The sequence below is a fragment of the Sinohyriopsis cumingii genome, chromosome 15 (genome assembly GCF_028554795.1).
Source record: "Sinohyriopsis cumingii isolate HCF-2022 chromosome 15, ASM2855479v2, whole genome shotgun sequence".
Lineage (NCBI taxonomy): Eukaryota > Metazoa > Mollusca > Bivalvia > Unionida > Unionidae > Sinohyriopsis > Sinohyriopsis cumingii.
The window spans coordinates 87,641,741-87,664,683 of NC_142975.1; the positions used below are offsets into that span (position 1 = coordinate 87,641,741).

The 22,943-nt window shown below is 35.0% G+C and overlaps 2 protein-coding genes across 2 annotated transcripts in view; one reads left to right on the forward strand and one right to left on the reverse strand.

Annotated features, from left to right (window-relative positions):
* The window catches only part of LOC149782251 (uncharacterized), a 71,026-nt gene that overhangs the window by 19,454 nt on the left and 28,629 nt on the right, over positions 1 to 22,943 (reverse strand). The window contains exons 6-8 of the mRNA XM_089935101.1: positions 18,984 to 19,239; positions 18,194 to 18,351; positions 14,343 to 14,519 (exon numbers count right to left, since the gene is read on the reverse strand). Of these exons, the coding sequence (XP_089791227.1) occupies positions 14,343 to 14,519; positions 18,194 to 18,351; positions 18,984 to 19,239 (591 nt within the window). The remainder of the gene's footprint in view (positions 1 to 14,342; positions 14,520 to 18,193; positions 18,352 to 18,983; positions 19,240 to 22,943) is intronic.
* Positions 1,542 to 4,459, forward strand: LOC149782252 (uncharacterized). Its single transcript, XM_089933632.1, has one exon. The coding sequence runs from the start codon at positions 1,578 to 1,580 to the stop codon at positions 4,047 to 4,049; it is 2,472 nt and encodes an 823-aa protein (XP_089789758.1). The 5' UTR covers positions 1,542 to 1,577; the 3' UTR covers positions 4,050 to 4,459.

A 22,943-nucleotide genomic window follows, 5' to 3' on the forward strand; every position in this document is an offset into this window, starting at 1 on the left:
ATGGGAACATTGTTTACAATGTTAACAGTGTTTACTTAATATGATATCCTCCTCCAAGCTTAAGAAATTTAACTTGAATAATAATTTTTTAAGGGCATAGAGCAGATACTGCATTGAATATAGTACGGAAGGTATTTAGTCCACAACGTATTAGATGCCCTTTCTCCATTCACATGCTTTATTCAACCACAAAAGTACTTCACAAGCATTTATAACTGCCAGTTTCTGATCTGAGTGGATGCACATTTTTCTGTCGATTAGCTTGTCCATTATAAATCCCACAGATTTTTTATGCAGATATCAGTCAGAACTACTTCCTGTGGTCAGGGTGATCAACCTTGAAATGCATTCACATTTTGGAAGTTCGTGAAGAGAAATACAACTCAGTCTGGTTTCTAAAACCTGCTTCAAAAAGTAGTGAAGGATGCAAATCTAAGTACAGTTTACAGGGTACTCATCATTCAATATTATTAGCTGATTTAGAGGACACAATATGTCATGGATTACATGTAAAAGAATGTGTGTCTGTGCATGTGTGTAGTTTGGATTTTTAACATAGCTTTAAAACAAATTCAGTCATATCACTACAATGTCTGCAGTGTGGCTGTCTAGCATTGGGGCATCATGCTACAGGCATGAAGCATCATGTCCCACCCAATCACATTATCTTGACACCAGATCAACCATTCCTAACACAAACCTCTTAATGCTGAGCGCCTAGCAAGGCAGCTGTTAGTACCATCTTTATAGGTCGTTGGTATGACTTTGCCAGGGTTCAAACACATGACCTCCCACATCTGAGGATGATGCCCTAACCACTAGGCCACCAGAGCGATTGATGTAAAAGAAAAAACTCAATCATTGATAGGAAAGAAAACTTAAGTTTCTAAAAGGACAAGCACACAGAATAACAGACAATATCGATGGTAATCTCTCACTGTGGGAGGCTGATGCATCTGTCTTATGTGAGCCAGTATTGTCTATTGCCAATGCTGACGGTTGGTTGACTTCTACATGCTGAAACAAATCTTTCTGATTTCAGAATCAATACTGCATTTGGCAGAGAAAACTTAAAAATGGGCTCACCCAGTTTTCATAATATAAAGGATAAATAGATCCAGACCTTTTTTTGGATCATGAGTTCTACAATCTTAAATGCTACCCCTGGCAGTGATATGGTGTACGTAACAATAGAAGTCATACTGGTAAGAACATAAGTTGGTATTGTTCCAAAAGCAGAAATAGTATATGCAATAGTGATAGTCAATAAAATGTTAGTATACTTAAGTGAAATGGTTTAGCAATGCCTAACATTACTGTATTGTTTATGTATTCCTGACAACAGTACCGCGACCCAGTTGTAATCATTGAAAATCAGTCAGTTAATTATTTTCTAGGCAAAAACAATGGTGTCTTGTTACAACTTTCATTGTCTTGTACTAAATGGTCCATGATCAACAATTCTGATACTACTCTATTACAATTCAAATTAAACTCACTTTACTTTCAAAAGACATTTAAAAACCAGCTCTAACCTGAAGTGTAGTAAAAGCATACAATAAGATTTAGCAGTTGAAATGGCAGATTCTGCATTCAGTGAGGAAAGTCACTCTGTCTGCCCAATTTGTCTATCAGAAGTTTGTGTTCTGCGATCTCTTCCGTGTTTTCACAGTTTTTGCACTGACTGCTTGAACTCACATATAACAACAAGTGTTGAGAGTAACACCAGTGGAATCAAGTCTTTTCAGTGTCCTGTCTGCATGCAGGAGACAAGTCTACAAGTCACAAGCACACCCTCCAGTGAGTGGGCCACTTCATTCCCTGTCAATACTGTGTTGATATCTCTCCAACCCATCAGGGAAAAGTCACAAATAGAAAAACAATGTGACTCATGTGCTTATCAAGAAGTTAAAAGTTCAGCAACACACTTATGTATTGTGTGTAAAGAAAGCTTGTGTGAAAACTGTGTCAAATACCACAGGAGTTCCAAGTTACTGCGGAATCACTCTATTCTTGGCCTGGAGGAAGCTTTAAGCAACCCTGAACATGCAGTGAATTTGGCTGAAGGTTTTACCTGTGGAATCCACAACAACAAAGATTTGGAATTCTTCTGCCTTGAACATGATGCCATCTGTTGCAGCAGCTGCCTTGTGGAGAAACACACAAGATGTACCAACTATGTGGAACTGAGAACATTTGCCAAGGATGTAAAAGAACAACAACCTGATCAAGTTGTTTTTAGGATGAAGCAATTAGAAGGTTACCTGCAGGATGTGGCAGCAATTCAGCAAAGAAATCTCACTAAACTCGAGGCAGATGTCAAAGATTTGACAAGTCAAATTACCCTGCTTAGACAAAAGATCAACAGTTTGTTGGATGACTTGGAAATGAAAGTAAAGTCTGAGGGAGACAAAATATTAAAAATTGAAAGCAATGCAAAGCAGGATGAGATCAAACAGTACTATTCACTGGCAATATCAATCAGAAATTCCAGTAAATTGATGGAAACCATTACAAAGTATGGCACAGATGTACAGACATTTGTCACCCTGTACAAAGTGAACAAGCATTTAAGAGACTATGAAAGAAAGATTGATGGATTTTCCATAACTTCCAATAAGAAGGTCAAAATTCACATTATTGACAAACTAATGGACATATGTAAGGAGAGGCCTGCAGACCTTGTCAAAGTGGAGGTAATGGAAAATGAAAAAGCTTTGTATCCAAGATACCCACTAAGAACACCATCTGGCAAGAAGAGTGGATCACCCTATCCACTAAAACTAATTGAGCCACCCACTGAAAGAAAAACCCCATCTCCACCAAAATGGGATATACCATCTAAAGTAAGAGATTCACCTTACCCACTGAAACAGATTGAATATGTTGGCAGAAGTGACTTCCCTGATCAAATGACACCAGTGGAATCAGTTAACTACATACATCCACCATATTCTCCCAAACAGGTTGAGCCACCCAGTGAGAGAAAGTCTCCACATCCAATGAAACAGGTTGAACAATCTAGTGAAGGTAGGAAGGAAAAACTAGAAACAAAAACACCACGAGTTGTTGAGATAATGCCTCCTGAGCCATCACCTATACCAGCTGTCATAAAAAGGAAGCCATCTATTGGTCCAAGTCATCTTATTAGTGACAATTCACAGGACAGCATTGCAAAGGGAAGCCCATCTCAGAGTCCTCAGAGATTTATGAATTTGAGACCACTGAAAGATTACAATGTTATAAAGATCAATGAAATTGAGATGATTGGCCCAAATGGTGAAATCCCTGTTTATACTGGAGTTGCCTACCTACCAGATGACAGAATCGTTTTTGTGGATTATGACAACTGCAAGTGCTGTTTGTTCAGTTCTTCTTATGAGTATATTGCTGACTATGATTTCACATCAAACCCTTCTGATGTCTGCGTTGTCAGTAAGAATGAAGTGGCTGTAACACTACCACTGAAGAAAAAGATTCAATTCTTGAAGCTGGACCATGTCATTTCTTCCACTGTAGCTTTAACTACTAGACTTCTGTACTGGGGTGTAGCAGCAGTCAGTGAGGACAAATTGGTAGTCTCAGGTCCCCTGAATGACACAACATATCACTGGGGTGTCGTTACAAGAGGTGGAAAGGAAATGTCTGTCTTCCAACTGCCAAGGTCAGAGAAGAAGTACGATGATACCCACCTGGCTTTGGATTCTACAAGAAAACGTGTCTACATCACATGCAAGAACCATAACTCAGTCTACTGTTTTGGTCTGGATGGAACAAAGTACTTTGAGTACAAGAATGAGGAATTAGGAACGCCTGTTGGAATTGGGCTGGATCGTGATGATAATGTGTATGTTGTCGGATTATACTCAGCCTGTATTCAACAGCTCTCTGGGGATGGGAAAGTTCAAAAAGTTATCAAAGCTGGAATCCCTAAATTTCCAGGACATATCTGCTTCAAGCACTCTGGTGAAGAATTTTTGGTGACCAATAACAGTGTACAAAAGGGACATAAATGTACTATATTCCAGCTGAAGGATCCAGACTCTTAAAAAAAAATTCCTGAAAACATTAATGCTAAGATTTGCAAGAGCCAATTTAATTTCAATAATGAGACACATATTTATTTTCATTTCATAAAACTCAGGTGCCCAGTCTGCAGCAATTATATGTGAAGTAACACAACTATATTTGAAAGCTCAGAACGGTGTCAAATCAGGCTTTTGCTATTATTTTACTGTTTAATGCATACAACTACTTTAAAGAAAGTATTTATGTATGTTTGCATATCTATTTATTTGCACATCTGCACAATAATGGTGATACATTGCCAATTAGAAAGAAAGTTCTTAAACCGTGAAATTGAAGAAATGTACAAAAATGTTAGGAAGACAAATGCTTCAAAATAAATGTAAACATTATGTATTGCAAGGTAAAAGGTAAAAAGGTACAAATGTTATAATTTTTTTTAATTCACTTAAAATGCCCCCATTTTTTCAGATCATATATCACAATAAAGTTTTTAAGTTAATTCACATCAAAAAGCTTCTTGCTCATAACACATTATCACACAAAGCAATTATGTTAAATGTCATTATTATTGTTATTTTTATTATCATTATTATTAGTAGTAGTAGTAGTAGTAGTATTACAACTGCTAATTCTGCTACTAATACTAATGTACTGTTTCTGCTACTACTACTACTGCTACAATACTATTGCTACATTACTACAACTGCTATTATTGCTTCAACTAATGTTATTATTCTTATTATTATTACTACTACTAGTACAATAAAAAAAAGACAGAAAACCAGCCTTATTATTATTATTTATACTAGTACAATAAAAAAGACAGAAAACCAGCCTTATTATTATTATTACGACTAGTACAATAGAAAAAGACAGAAAACCAGCCTTATTATTATTATTATTACTATTTGTACAATAAAAAAGGACAGACAACCAGCCTATTACATTTGTTGAAAAGTGTAGGATGACCTATTTATAGACATGACTTTAATAGTACAAATCTGCCACAAAATTATAAAAGTGCTAAATGGGCTTACCATCAACCATGGACTTATTATTATGGATCAACAATTACTACCCATGGGGTTCCTCATCAACATTTAAATTATTCTGTAACCATTTAATGCATAACTTTACTTTCCATTATGATCAATCTAGAGGTTTTCTATATATGGTCACAGCTGGTTTCAGATTCCACTCCTGATATAGACAATCAGGTCTCAAAAATCAGGTCTCAAAGAAGAAAGCTATTTACATGAGTCCAATTGTACAGGTATACAATAGAGCTCAATAAAAACATTGGTATAATTGACAGCAAATACGTGTATGAAAGCCTAGAATTTAAAAACTGACACAAGTCTTCTTTAAGTCTTTTGGAAATGAATACTGATATAATCTCTGATTTGGACTTTTACAGTTTTAAATACCAAAGTCAACATATTAAGAAAAAATTTGGTTTGACTTCCATAAAAACCAATGATACTTTAACTGTTCAATTGAAACTTATGACCAATTGTCGACAGTGTAGACCCAGATCTTCTTTTATTTATAATCATGTTTTCAAGCAAGCAGCCTAAACCATGCTGTTATAGAATATTATATCTCTAAGTGTTTTTATTGCAAGCAGCATAGACTCTAATCTGACAATACATTGTTTCTAAAGTTTTCAAGCTAGTAGCGTAGACTTTAATCTAACAACACTTTCTATTTATAATCAAATTTTTAAACAAGCACAGATACTAATCTAATAGTGCATTTATACTTTTAATTATGTCTTTAGGCACCAATGACATTGATCTGACAGTGTATTATACTTTTAATTATGTCTTCAGATGGCATTGACCTTGATCTGACAGTGGATTATACTTTTAATTATGTCTTCAGACAGCAATGACCTTGATCTGACAGTGCATCGTACTTTTAATTATGTCTTTAGACACCAATGACATTGATCTGACAGTGCATTGTATTTTAATTATGTCTTCAGACAGCACTGACTTTGATCTGACGTTGCACTGTACTTTTCATTAAGTCTTCAAACAGCAATGACATTGATCTGACAATGCATTATACTTTTAATTATGTCTTCAGACAGCATTGAGTTTGATCTGACAGTGCATTGTACTTTTCATTAAGTCTTCAAACAGCAATGACATTGATCTGACAATGCATCATACTTTTAATTGTCTTCAGACAGCATTGAGTTTGATCTGACAGTGCATTGTACTTTTCATTAAGTCTTCAAACAGCAATGACATTGATCTGACAATGCATTATACTTTTAATTATGTCTTCAGACAGCAATGACCTTGATCTGACAGTGCATTGTACTTTAAATTGTCTTCAGACAGCATTGACCTTGATCTGACAGTGTATTATACTTTTAATTATGTCTTTAGACACCAATGACATTGATCTGACAGTGCATTATACTTTTAATTATGTCTTCAGACAGCAATGACCTTGATCTGACAGTGCATTGTACTTTAAATTGTCTTCGGACAGCAATGACATTGATCTGACAGTGCATTATACTTTTAATTATTATGTCTTCAGACAGCAATGACCTTGATCTGACAGTGCATTGTACTTTAAATTGTCTTCAGACAGCAATGACATTGATCTGACAGTGCATTATACTTTTAATTATGTCTTCAGACAGCAATGACATTGATCTGACAATACATTATACTTTTAATTATGTCTTTAGACACCAATGACATTGATCTGACAATGCATTATACTTTTAACTGGCTTCAGACAGCAATGATCTTGATCTGACAGTGTATTGTACTTTTAATTATGTCTTCAGACAGCATTGACTTTGATATGACAGTGCATTATACTTTTGATTATGTCTTTAGACAGCAGTGACATTGATCTGACAGTGCATTGTACTTTTAATTATGTCTTCAGACACAGCAATAACCTTGATCTGACAGTGCATTATACTTTTAATTATGTCTTCAGACACAGCAATAACCTTGATCTGACAGTGCATTATACTTTTAATTATGTCTTCAGACAGCATTAACCTTGATCTGACAGTGCATTTATACTTTTAATTATGTCTTTAGACACCAATGACATTGATCTGACAGTGCATTATACTTTTAATTATTATGTCTTCAGACACAGCAATGACCTTGATCTGACAGCAGTGCATTGTAATTTTAATTATGTATTCAGACAGCACTGACCTTGATCTGAACATGATCTGTCAACACATTATATTTATATTTATATTTTCAAGAAAGAAATGTAAATCCTCATATGCCAGCAAATTATATTTCCAATCATGTTTTCAAGTAAACAGTAAAGACATTGACCTGTCAGCACATTATATTTTCAAGAATATTTTAAAGCAAGCAACCCTGGTCCATCAACACATTATATTTCTGATCATGTTTTCAAGCAAGGAATGTAGACACTGTTATATCAACACATTATATTTCTAATCATGTTTTCAAGAAAGCAGTGTAGACACTGCTACATCAACAAATTATATTTCTAATCATGTTTTCAAGCAAGGAAAGTAGACACTGTTCCATCAACACATAATATTTCTAATCATGTTTTCAAGCAAGGAATGTAGACACTGTTCTGTCAACACATTATATTTCTAATCACCTTTTCATGCAAGGAATTTAGACACTGTTCCTTCAACACATTATATTTCTAATCATGTTTTCAAGCAAGGAATGTATACATTGTTCCATCAACACATTATATTTCTAATCATCTTTTCAAGCAAGGAATGCAGACACTGTTCCATCAACACATTATATTTCTAATAATGTTTTCAAGCAAGCAATGCAGACCCTATCTGCCAACAGATCATATTGCTAATGTTTTCAAGAAAGAAGTGTAGATCCTGATAGTACAACACATTATATTTCTAGTTACATTTTCAAGAAAGATGTGCAGATTTGAATCAGAAGGCATATTATATTTCAAATGTTTTCAAACAAGAGGTAAATACCTTGATATGACAGCACATTATATTTCTAAATATGTTTCCAAACAAGAAGATTATACTATAACCTAATATACTCAAGCAGCATAGACCCTGATCTGACAGCACAGTATATTTCTAATTATGTTTAAAAGTAAACACATCATATTGAGGCTAATGGGTATTGGTCTTCACTGAACACATTTGCGAAGAATTAAATACAGTTAATTAACATGCATTCTTCCACACATGAACCACTTTAAGTGGCAAAATTAAAGGAAAAATAGAACTTCTAACTTTCAGAACATGATAATTATAATTCTCATTTCATAAAACAGGATAATTATTGTGTTTTCTCCTGGAAACATGACTGCATGTATCCCCACCCAAGTTAAGGAATCCTTGTGAAGAAATGCATTCACAAAAGACATGCAGTTGTTTTGATGTGAGCGTAACAAAACCTGTAACATTTATTATTACTTTCATAAAATTATTCTGAATTCTGATTTATTGAACTGGTCACATATGCTCAACAGCAAAGCAAGAAATTCCCCACAATGATTTCTGTTCCATAAAACAACACATTTTACTCATGCAAGGATATTTCTTGATCATGGTATGAAAGTAATAAAACATTCACTCATGGGATTTCATTTTACTTTATGCATTCTTTTACTGATAGCTGTAAGATATATACCATACCTCTGAAAACAATGTAATAAACTCAAAACAAAGCCCTTAATTACACTGGTCAACAGTGAAATCATTACTGACTTGAAAAGGCCCTAATCTGTAGTATTTTGGTGTGCCGAACACGAATATAACCGTGAAAAATTTGTATTGGCTCTCGTTTTGAAGATATTCATATACCTCATTTTCTATGTTTCACTGTGTAAATTTCTCCAGTAGGACTGCAGCAACATCCGGAATAATGATGTAACATTGCATAATACCATCATGCTCACATCATCCACAGTTGATTGCATCATTTTCTGATGCAGTGCAATACTAATGCCATGCGGCTGCTGAAGTAAGTTGACGTCAGCAGTGTACTATACATGTGTAGGCCTATTATACTAATGCCAGGCGGCTGCTGAAGCTGACGTAAGCAGTGTACTATATAAAGCCCAATCAGATAGGTTCAGCATTTAAAATATTTTAGACGTTGTGCGAGACAGTTCAAGCTACTGTTACATAAAACTTATTATTTTATCCATTTACGTACAATAAAGAACAGTAATGCCTCGAAAGTGTGTTAATACCGCGGACAATTTTTGCTATATTTGTGGGGAAGTGACATTTGCCAACCAGAAGAAAAGTATCAATTCTCAAGTGAAGAAGGCATATCATCTTTACTTCGGATGCAAGGTTGGTGACCAAGACAAGCCTTGGGCTCCGCATATATGCTGTGCTACATGTACAACACAGCTTTCACAGTGGTTGAATTGCAAAAGGTCATCAATGCCGTTTGCAGTCCCAATGGTGTGGAGAGAGCCAAGCAACCACCTAAATGACTGTTACTTCTGCTTGGTTCCTCCTCTTTCCGGCGGAATAACGAAGCGAAAGAAGTCGAGAATAGTCTACCCAAACATTCCGTCTGCATTGAGACCAGTTCCACATGGTGAGGGACTTCCTATTCCAGAACCTCCAGCAGAATATTCTCTTGATTCATCTGACGAAGACAAAGGTGAGTCGACCTGTTCTTCTCCTGGTCCATCTGCATGCAGTGATCCAGATTTTCACTGTGGTGCATCATCAACCCCACACAGAATAAGACAGGAAGAACTAAATGACCTGATTCGTGATTTGGACTTATCAAAGAACAAGGCAGAATTGCTAGGATCAAGACTCCAACAATGGAATCTTCTAGAAGAAGATGTCACAATTACTGCATATCGAAAGCGCCACCAGCAATTGGAGCCTTTCTTCAGAAAGGAAAGTAATCTGATATTCTGTTCCGATATTGAGGGCCTCATGAATGCTTTAAAAATCACTCATGACCCACAAGAATGGAGACTATTTGTGGACTCTTCGAAACTGAGTCTCAAGGCTGTGCTTTTGCACAATGGAAACATTCTTCCATCTATTCCAGTAGCGTATGCTGTCCATATGAAAGAGACATACGATAACTTAAGGCAGCTACTGAATTCCATTGAGTATAACAAGTACAGCTGGCACCTCTGTGGTGATTTGAAGGTAGTTGCCCTTTTAATGGGACTGCAGCAAGGATATACAAAATACATGTGTTTCTTATGCGAGTGGGATAGCCGAGCAAGGGAAATGCACTACATGAGGAAGGAATGGACTCACAGGCAGAATGTAGCCATTGGAGAGAAGAATATCCAACACCCAGCTCTGGTTGAGGCTCAGAAAATCTTGCTACCACCCCTTCACATCAAACTAGGTTTGATGAAGAACTTCGTGAAAGCCATTGACCGGACTTTGCCAGCATTCCGATACCTGCATGAAAAATTCCCTCGACTCAGCGAAGCAAAGATTAAAGAGGGAGTTTTTGTGGGTCCTCAGATTCGAGAGCTTTTCAAAGATGACCGGTTCAACAACTTGCTGGAAGGTGACGCGAAACAAGCATGGAATGCTTTTCGCCTAGTTTCTACAAACTTCCTCGGAAATGTTAGGGCAGAAAACTATAAGGAACTAGTAGAAGACATGTTGATGAAGTATAAGAAACTTGGCTGCAATATGTCTCTAAAGATTCACTTCCTTCATTCCCATTTGGATTTCTTTCCTAGCAACTGTGGTATTGTTAGTGATGAACACGGCGAACGTTTTCATCAAGATATCGCAACAATGGAACAAAGATACCAGGGAAAATGGTCCACTACAATGCTGGCTGACTACTGCTGGACACTCCTCAGAGATGCTCCTGAAAGCTGTACAAGAGACAGGCGAAGAAATCTAAGATGTAGTCAATGACTTGATTTTTTATAGGTAGGCTATTACAGTTGACCTTTTACTATTGGAATGCATTTCGTTATGTAAACATTAATTTCTTGCAGATTACAAAAAAACTAGAGCCAATTTTGCAATTTGACTGTCATATTCGTGTTCAGCACATAAAAATTGATAAGAATTGACTAATTTTATTTCAGTAACATGACTTTTGTAAAAATTTGTTGTCCAGTGTTATATGTTATTATTCACATAATACGCAAAAAAAGAAATGGTAGCTGAAATATTTATTCTTGAACTATATAAATGATATATCCATCTATTTACAACTCTGGCATATACTGGGAGCAACTTTGTGGCACACAATCAGCAAGTTAGATGCATCTCACTAACTTGTAAGCATGCAACAAAATACATGATACCAAGGACAAATATGGTAGAGTATGGTGCAACTGGCTAAGAAGCTGCATATACCAATCAAGGTGCAACTAACTATGGAGTTGCAACAGGGACTACTGTAAGTAACCAAAGATCTGATTGAGGTACAGATATTATTGGGGGCAAGAGAATAAAGTAACATGAAATGAAGCCCCCCCCCCAACAAATAACTGCATATGATACATATAAACTAAGGAAAATACACTGAGCATGATGCAACTAGCTAAGGAGCAGCATGTGTGCAGCAACTGTGGATTTGCCCCGAAACCTTATGAGTGTGCATCTGGCTAGGGAGCTGCACTTCAGAAACTGTTCTGCAAGTAACTAGGGATCTAATGGAGGTAGTGTTGTGGGCAAGATAATGAAGTAACACAAAATGAAGCCCCCCCCCCCCCAACAAACAGGCTGTGGAAAGTACAGCAGTATACGATGCAAGTGGCTAAGGAGCTGCACAAGGACAGCAAATCTGACTGTGCCACTGTACATGGAGCTGCAGTTCAGAAACTGAGCTACTGTAATTAACTATGCATACATAGAGGTATATGTGTTATGGAGGGGGCAAGCAAATGAATTAACACAAGATGAACATTTCCACTAAAAGGTTCCAGAGGGACATTAAAACAAGCACACAACTGGCTAAGGCATTGCACTGAAAAAAGGATGTATTACAGCTCTCAGGACTGCTGCAGAAGTGCATGTAGTAATGAGGGGCATGCATTGTAATGTACATGAAATACATAAAATCAGGTGAAGGCAATTGGAGGAGGGAGTGCAAGAAAAGTCCACCTCATCAAAAGGTAGGCTGTGGGGATGGTGGTGGATTACTGGAGCAAAAAATGCACACAATCACATGTGATGCACAAGAACTAATGGTATGTGACCACCATGCAACACAAAAAAGACCCCCACATTTCTATGTATAAATAGAGACCTGAGACATCATACAGTGACTCATCAAATAGACTTGTTTGAGTGAACTGGTGATAAAATATAGAGTAGTTTGTATCATCTAAACCATCTGACTTCCATTATTGTCAAAGCTCAATAAAACAATGTATTAAGCTCAACAAAAGTCCTTATTATGTATATTATTATTCTTAAAGCTGAATAAAATAATGTATTAAAACCATTAATCATATATTATTATTATTAACAAAGCTCAATCTGATCATGTATGGGCTTGACTTATACATCAAAATCCATGGTCATGTCCTTAAAAAGAGACCTTTTCGACTATGCAATGAGATGCTTTCACTGATAGTATATTTATTAAAATAATTGTACCAACTGCACCTAATGCTGGTGAGGATGTATGGTGACAGTTATGCAGTATTCTGTATTCTGTGGAAATTTCTCTGCTACTGAATGAAGGTCTTTTGTTGTTGTTGTTGTTGTTGTTGTCCTAGGGTTTAACGCCATTTTTCAGCACAAGATAGGCTATACATGGCGGCCAGTATAACTGGTGGAGGAAGAACCCTGGAAAACCCAGAGAAGAACCACCGACCCATGAGAAGCTACTGGCAGGCTTTCCCACGTACCCACGCTAGCCAGGCCTTGGACTCGAACACACGCAGACAGAGGTGAGATGACAGTGATCCGGAAAGGTGAGCACTTTAGACCACTTGACCACTCAGGGCCAAATGAAGGTCTAATGCATTAAATCAAAGAAACAACGAAAATGTCAGATTTAACTAATGCCATATTTGCCTCAAATTTGTGAACCTGGAATGCATGTTAACTGTTCACATACTGGTTTAATTACCTTTTCTTATTAGTAGCAAGGTTAGAAGTGAAATTAAATTTTAACAATTGAGGGGATTTTTAAGTTTTAATTATCAGGTTTAAAAAAAATTTGAAGTACATGATATAAAACAGTTACCAGATTATGTCTGTGGCTAGAATAACATTTATTGAAAATCTGATAAAGTATCATATGAATGATAGAATAAAATGATGGGTTTCTTTAATTCGCATAATTCACATCCTTCCTCAACCACTAGTCTTGCATAATGAAAAACAATGTGTAAAACAAGCATTTTTGTGGGGTTGGGGTAGAGTCATTCAACATTTAAAAAAAAAAATTTCTTTTTCAAATTAGGTTTCCTTTCCTTCATTTTTTAAAGACTTTCTTTAGGTTTCTAAGATCAAAATGAAACTATTTTTTAAAAATAGTTTTTGAGGTTTACTCCTAACCCTGTAGTGGGAAACCCAAAACAGAAATTTCTGTGATGAGAACAGCAATGTAAATGCTTGGTTACTACAACATGCACTTCCTATATCATATATTGGAAATAATAAAGCCAATGGAAAACTATACAGTACAAAAATCTTCATTTTATTATTTAAATATGAGGGATAAAATCTTTTTTGAGAATTAACCTGAAAAATTCTTTAAATATAAAAATTTTATAAACAAATTGAAACATAAATCATATTTTTTGTTCTTTTTTGTTACATTTTTGTCATCAGTATTTTTAAGAGTTTTATTGGGTTCAATATGCCTTTGAAAGGAATGAAATATAGTAAAGATCCAAATCCAGAAATAAACAAATTTTGACATGCTCAGAGAAACAGTAAAGGATTTAGAGAGTTGATAAACATTTTTCATAAATTAAGCAGATATAATTCAATACTTTCAATTGTGATGTTAACAGTTTCTCTCAATATTATAGAGCAATTGTTAAAATTCACATTATGGCCACAAATCATGGCATGTCAAGGGAAACATAAAACACTAAAAGCTGATTTGGAATTAATTCAACAAGTTAGGAATTGGTGATTCTCTCTCTCTCTCTCTGTGCATGCAAGTGAGAGAAGCATGAAGAACAAGCTTTTGTGTGAGGACAAAATTCAATCTCTCATGACCAGAAAACAAATTTTTTTTCCCAAATAAATAACCCAAAACCATGGTGTGGGTGAACATCAAACCAAACTTTAATTCTTGAAGTCTTATCTCATGGGACTGCAGATCCCTCAAGTGGTTTACTTATATATACTATTTCAACCCTACCTTTTGTCTTCCAGCCATATTGCTGTGGGAAATACTGCAAGTCGAGGTTATCACATGCAGCCTTAAGGAGGAAGTCAGACACACCCAAAGTGTTCAGCAGCTGTAGTCGTGCATATTCCTTCAGTTCAGAGCCCACAGATAAACCATGCTCTTTTAACCAGTTGGTATAGTTAAAACCTGCAAATAAAAACATAGCTCTCTTTCAGCATTAGCATTATGTGTACAACAAGAGAACCATGATGGGACTGATGCTCTACTGGCCAAACATAATTTATATGATTTCACAATAGGTAGCATTCTTCTATTTAACTTTTTAGTATTTAATCCATCTTCGATATCTTTAAGATACCAAATTTTTTTCACTAAAATATTGTATGTTTGAGTTAACATGTTGACCAGATAACTTTATGTACAGTATGAAATTTGTATCATTGTCCTTGACGTTATATTAAGGATGGAAGATCACAGAACTTATAATGTAAAGATATACCCACATGCTAAGTTTGTTAAATCCATAATTATTATTTTTTTAAAGAAAAAAAGAAAACAAAGTAATTGAACTATCATCATTCAAGTAATTCTTTAAATATATTAACAAAATGAGTTGGATACAAATCCAATCACACTTATTTGTGTTATCATGATCATGAATTTAAAACACAAGTTGAGACACTTGAACATCAAAATCAATGTCACAGTGTTGTCTATCAACTTACTGGAATGTAACTAGAAAGTCTTATCAAAATTCACTTGTATATGTACAAATCACTTTGCTCAAAAGCTCTTTGAGGTACAAAAAATGCAGGCAATGACCTTTGAAATGACTCCAGGGGCAATAAGGTCTAGTTTTCAAACTCCTTCATGAGAAAATTACAGGATCTAATACATGTTTCATGACAACCCCACATCAATGCCACCATTGATGCAAGAAGTGCAGCGATGACAAGATATTTGTTATGGCCAAAATGGTGCTGTGTTGGAGATTAAATGAGCACCTTTTTCAATCAGAACCAGAAATATATTGCTATATTGTTTAGTGAATACCGAATGTTAATAGCATTCATCCATTCAAGTGAAGGAACCACATCAAAATATTTAGGATTATTATCAGGGCAGGCGATTCCCATGCTGGATCAGTATATTGCAGTTGACATTTTTAAATTAAAAGCACTAACCAAAGAAAATATGTTGATATGCTCATTCATTCAGTATTAACTGCATACCTGCCACCTCCCAGAAAGATACAGGTGTTTCCATGCTTAAAATAATCCCAATTCTTTTCCAGGTTGTTTCTCTGGATGAAATTGATTTTTTAAGGATCACTTCTGACCCTTACTGAACAGAACCAAAAACTTTCTGGTTGAGAAAAAGTGAATTTTTCTTGTCAAAAGCTGTTTCTAGTTGAGTCTTCCATAATATCAGAATTAGATACAAGACCATGTACTAAACCACAGAATGTATCACTTGAACAATTATTGAATGTATCACTTGAACAACTATTGAATGTATCACTTGAACAACTATTGAATGCATCACTTGAACAACTACTGAATGTATCACTTGAACAACTACTGAATGTATCACTTGAACAACTACTGAATGTATCACTTGAACAACTATTAAAATACATATACATCTGCATGTAACTCATTTAATTTGCAAAATAAAAAGTTCATTTTACCCTGCTTATATCATTATGTTAGTATGAAAAAGTCTTTAGGCAAAATTGTTTTAAATCTGGACAAGACATTTCTGTTTAATTTGTGCATTAGTATCAACTTGTAGTGTAATCTGACTATGGACTGTATATTTAATGCAGTCAGTGTAAAAGGACCATACAGCATAAGGAATTCTGCATTAAAAATTGCTCCAGCAGTCGGTAGATTTCTATGTACCAGGATGACCACCTGGTAGCCCCAATATCCACTGCTGTCCCCAAATATTTATTTTGCAATATCCCAATAAAATGTTAGTACATCTTGCTTGCCAGAACTCCCCCCTCATTACAATTATATCCTTAACATGTGTTACCAGATTGGAACTATAATTTTACCTTTTGTCTTACCATTAATTAGGCAAAAGTTTGGCACTGATTTTAAGTGCATTTAATTATAAAAAGTTAATGTCCCAAGCTGGACTACATTGTTACTAGCTCTTTGGATTCTTGACAATTACAAACTGATAATGATCAATACACACATTTTGTGCTCTGAATTACTTAAATTTAGCATAGTCTGAAATTAATTTGCCAAGATGCACTTGGAGTCACATGGCTTAGCATGAAACACCAAATGACTTTTTGAATTACTTTACTTCAAACAACACACAAACATGACTTTTGGTTTTGTTTATGACATTCTATTTCACACTTTATTAATTGTAACGGGAATATAGTTTAACTACTGTTTAGTGTACTAGTTTCTTCACTTGCCTCTGCTTGGCAAATATTCCCTAAAGATTACCATCCTTCAAAACAGAATGGAACTGTCATCTGATGTGAAACTAATTGTGCCATATGATCACACATCACCTTTATTCCAGCAACATTTGTAAGTAAAAACAAAATTGTTATAATGCAATCTAAATGCATACTATGTTAGATGAATCAAAAGCTAAATTTGTTTCAAATTAAGGACTTGTCATTTTAAAAAAAGCTGTTGTTATGCTAAGAACACAACAACAGCAACTTCTACTACCACTGATACTGAAGAAGGCAACTTCTCTACAAAACAAGAATAAAATTATATAACTAATTTTGGTTTACACTAAACACAAAATTATATAACTAATCTTAGTTAACACCATACACAGAAGTTTGATTTACACTATACACATAGTTATATAACTAATCTTACTTTACACTATACACAAAATTATACAACTAATTTTGGTTTACACTATACACAGAAATTTGGTTTACACTATACACAAAATTATATAACTAATCTTAGTTTACACTATACACAAAATTATACAACTAAATTTGGTTTACACTATACACAAACCCTTTTTTAGTCTGCTATATAGGAATACCTGAAAATAAACTGCAACAAAACTGAGAAGAGATGAGTGATAGGAGGATAGAAACCACAATAATGTGTGTTAAAATTTAACTAAAACACTTATCATATGATAAAAATTCCAAATTCTAGGGATGGGGGTATAATTTTATTGTTGGAATCATCTCTAAAGAATTTAGCAAGGTCTGGGAGTGAAATTCCCTGCAAAGCTGAGTTGAGGGTGCCGATAATGCCTAACACAATATTGTTCATGGGAACTACAAAGTAATAAGCTAAGATTCATTACAGTCCAATTCAGTTACCTTTACAAATCAAAAGGGAACTAGGGAAGATAATCCTTTTTTTTTCTACATATCTAATTTGGTTCATATATTTTATCATCTTTAGGAAAAAAACCAATAAATAAATAAATGATTAAGGAAATAAAGAAATCAATCAATGCATGAGGCAAATTGATGAGTTTCCAGATAACAGCTCCAACAGAATGTAATTTTTTCACATTGAATAACAACCAGGCTCTTTCTCATTTTAAATCTCAAACAGTATTTCAAGCGGTTCTTACTTTTTGCATAAATGCAATCTTGATATGTACTGCAGTTTTGAAGTTCATAATGCCTTATTCATATGTGACGAGACATGTAAGCTTGCAATGATAGACTTATTCAAGCTATTTTTTAAGTGTTACACTAACTAGGAACATCCTCTACCTGAAAGGCCTCAGCTAAGAAGTAAAAATATTTATTTCAGGGGAGGTTATTTTCTAGAATGAGTATACTTCTGAACAGGCTGCTTGGGAAACCATGCAGCAAATCTAACAATGGGTGGACTAACCTGAATTGAGGAATCCCAAATTCCAGTTGCAGCCAGGTTTGGGCAGGATGAAATTTTCCAGTATGGTGTTTACAGAGCAGCTTCCAGCATCCATACACACTCCTGCTTTGAATGTCAGCAGCAAATTGTCCTTTCCTGCTAAATCCTCCAGCACAAAACTGAGAAGAAACATCACAGAGACTTGTAAATATATACTGTAGTTAGAAAAAATTTGTACTGTAATAAAGGAAAATCTTGGGACTATTTTCACAACTGGGCAGAGAAATGTCATTTTCACATGCAGTATTTAATCGTGTCATTAGGTAAAGATATATATAACTACTTATCAATTAATCACTTTTTACACATATCCAACTAATCAACTCAATGAAACAACTCTATCAACAAAAGTATGATACAAATGTTCAAAAACAAAAGCAATATTGATTTTTACACACTTTTAAAAGAAAAATGTTCTTTATGTAACTGAAATATGTTAAACTGAAATTGATTTCCACAATATATAAAGTTTCATTACATTTCATCAAAAGTCAATTCATCTTTGGCTGAATTGCTGAAACCTTTCCACATCTAAAAGCAAAAAATGATGGGAATAAGTGATAAAATGTTAGTGCTGGATAGTAATTGCTCTGACATTAGGATGAAATGCTGCAAAATAAAAAATGTCCATAACAGTTAAATTAAATACGACAGTTAAATTAAATACAAGTCATTCAATTATCTATGCAATCTTGCAGTAAATGAAATTCTGTTTCATAGAACATTATGCACTGGAGTTAATAACACTCACCTCACTCTTAGAATACCATGTATACTGAAGGATTTTTCTACTCCCCATTCCAAGTCATTCAACATAACATCAAAATGGAGTTTTTCTAGTCCTACAGTCAGCCTGTAATTACAGTAGTCAATGTCTAGGTACAGGTTAAATGTGCGCTTTATCTCTGCCACCTCCACACAGCAATCAATTCTTGTACAAGAAGCATGTACAGTGCATGTCATCACATCAGGAATGCTGGGAAGGGATGCTGGCAGACTGTCACAACCTGCATTAATAAAAAAAGAGACTTAAGTGAGCCTTATATAGCACACCTGACTTACATAACTTAAAATTTGACCATTCATCGCAGGCTTATGCAGGATTTTAAGAACACAGCCTGGATAAACTATCTTCCAAACTTCATTCATGTTCATTTGACCTATTTTAACATATCCTGATAAAAAAATTCAGAAGATAATGGCATACAAAATATTTATAGTGTATTGCTAACAGCTGAAGTCATTTAAGGTTTAGTGATTATGTGTACCAGCAGATCATAAAAATCACTATTATTGGAAATGTCTTTGTTCAATAACCTTACAAATAGTACATTAGTTCTGTATTTATTTTGATGGATTCAAATTGTCAGTAGTAATCTGGTTTTTATCAATCTGAAATTTTTGTTGCTATGTTTTTTAGTGACAAGCAAATGCTCATAAAGATTGTCCTGTGTCACACTAATGTCTGATATGTTAACTAGAACCCCAAGTATAATGGCTGGTACTGAATCATTGTCATCTTTGTCACTTCAAATAGCAGATATATCACTTGCTTTGACAATCCATAATTTCACAAAGAATAGCATCAATTGTTGGTATAAAAAGTGTTATCTCTATCAGAATTAATATAATTCAAGAAATCCACACCCTTGTTACCAGACCCAAGAAATCTACACCCTTGTTACCAGACCCAAAAAATCAACACCCTTGTTACCAGACCCATGAAATCTACACCCTTGCTACCAGACCCAATAAATCAACACCCTTGTTACCAGACCCAAGAAATCAACACCCTTTTTACCAGACCCAAGAAATCAACACCCTTGTTACCAGACCCAAGGTGGCCTAGTGGTTAGAGCATCCACCTCAGATATGGGAGGTTGTGGGTTCGATCCCCGGTCGAGTCATACCAAAGACTTATAAAATGGTACTAACAGCTGCCTCATCTGGTGCTCAGCATTAAGAGGTTAGTGTTAGGATTGGTGGGCCTGGTGTACCCAAATGTTAATGGCATGTCATTATCCCACTTTTGTTACTCAGCCCCTTTGTTATTTAAATGACTGTCATTGCATATCTGGTATTAGTGCATCAGGTCATAAAAACATTATAATTTCTATAATTTTCTCAAGCAAACAATGCAAATCCAATGCTATAACCAATTAAATACTATAACAAAGAAAGATAATAACAAAGCTTTGGAATACATAGTAATGAGAAAATTTGGATGGGGAAATTAAACTCAAGCATTCTAACTGATAAAATGTTAATCCAAGACCACAATCTTTACTGTGTAATCTCAAGATCATAAAAGGTAATAAGCTCAGCTATTCAGGTGCAAGGTGTCCCATTAATATGGCACAAATTTTCTGTTTAAAGAAAATCAGATACAAAATATTGTTTCAAGTGGCAACGAGCTCAGACAATCAGATGCCAGATCACCTCCCTGACATGCATGGGTCCTGTTCACTTTCAATATTCTCAAAATCTTGAAGATATAAGCTAAAAGCTCAAATATATATGAAATCATACACTTTATCGAAATTGTCCAAAATTTTAAGAAATAAGCATAAATCCTAAAGTCTTATCAAATTTTCAAAAATCCGACTTCCACACTGGTCACAAACTCTGCCAGTCAGATGCAAATTCACCTCATTAATATGTGTGGCTTTTGCTCATTATTGAACCCATCCAAGATCATGATGACACAAGTTCAGATTTCAAGTCTGATCAAACTTAAACCAGAAATGTGCCTTTTAGAGAGACAAGAAAATCAGCCAATCAGATACAACATCACCTAATGGATGGATTATAATGAACTTGTATGTGATCTTAATGACTGAAGCATATCTTTCAAGTTTGATAGAAATACATCAGACAGAAAGAACAGGACAGGTCAGGATAGATCAGGAAATCATCACTGAAACCGTCCATGATGATACAAGACCAGATTTCAAGTCTGATCAAACTCGAACCAAAAATGTGTCTTCCTGAGAGACAACAAGATCAACCATTGAGATACAACATCACCTGATTAGTATGCATGGATATTGCCCATTACAATGAACTTGTCTTTGATCTTAATGATTGAAGCATATCTTTCAAGTTTGATTAAAACTGGATTAGAAATCATCCATGTGACAGAAAAGACAGGTCATGTCAAGACATATCAGAAGATTTTAAAAATTTGTTTTGGAGCTCTGAACTCAAAAGAAGGAGGATATTCATCAACCCAATTTTTAAGCACTCAAATGGACAAAAAAATTAAACTACCAAACAAAACTACATTATTTAAATATGAAAATAAGCACGTCATCTCATCAAATCAGTCCTTTCATGGTAACTTGTTGCCATTCATACTCTCTTTGTATGTAGCATAACCATTTTTAGCATTTTTTAGATCGTTATCCTTGTTACAGTTTGCATCATTGCTGATCTTAGCATTTATTAGATCATTATCCTTGTTACAGTTTGCATCATTGCTCATCTTAGCATTCATTAGATCGTTATCCTTGTTACAATTTGCATCATTGCTCATCTTAGCATTTATTAGATCGTTATCCTTGTTACAGTTTGCATCATTGCTCATCTTAGCATTTTTTAGATTGTTATCCTTGTTACAGTTTGCATCATTGCTGATCTTAGCATTTTTTAGATTGTTATCCTTGTTACAGTTTGCATCATTGCTGATCTTATCATTTTTTAGATCGTTATCCTTGTTACAGTTTGCATCATTGCTCATCTTAGCATTTTTTAGATTGTTATCCTTGTTACAGTTTGCATCATTGCTGATCTTAGCATTTTTTAGATTGTTATCCTTGTTACAGTTTGCATCATTGCTGATCTTAGCATTTTTAGATTGTTATCCTTGTTACAATTTGCATCATTGCTGATCTTAGCATTCATTAGATCATTATCCTTGTTACAGTTTGCATAATTGCTGATCTTATTTTTTAGATTGTTATCCTTGTTACAGTTTGCATCATTGCTGATCTTAGCATTTTTCAGATTGTTATCCTTGTTACAGTTTGCATCATTGCTGATCTTAGCATTTTTTAGATTGTTATCCTTGTTACAGTTTGCATCATTGCTGATCTTATCATTTTTAGATCGTTATCCTTGTTACAGTTTGCATCATTGTTGATCTTAGCATTTTTTAGATTGTTATCCTTGTTACAGTTTGCATCATTGCTGATCTTAGCATTTTTTAGATTGTTATCCTTGTTACAGTTTGCATCATTGCTGATCTTAGCATTTTTTAGATTGTTATCCTTGTTACAGTTTGCATCATTGCTGATCTTAGCATTTTTTAGATTGTTATCCTTGTTACAGTTTGCATCATTGCTGATCTTATCATTTTTTAGATTGTTATCCTAGCAGCAGAGGGGGCGAATCGGACATTTTGTCCAATCGTTATTTTGCTTAATTATTACTTTCTGCACTCAACGATCTAGTGTCGTCAGCGCCTGGTAAAAAAAAAACGACGACGTCGTTGGGGAATCGTCGTGTCGTCATTTGGTTTAATTAACACCTTCTGCGCGCTGATCCCCAGCGTCGTCAGCGTCCGGTAAGCACATCGACGACCGCGTCGATGTCATCGCCCCCTCTGCTGCTAAGTGGTTATTTACAATGAAAATCTTTATGATCTTACAAACAGAGTGATCACTAACTCCTCCTCTTGCAGATCAATTAGGTTATTTGACTGATCGGTAAT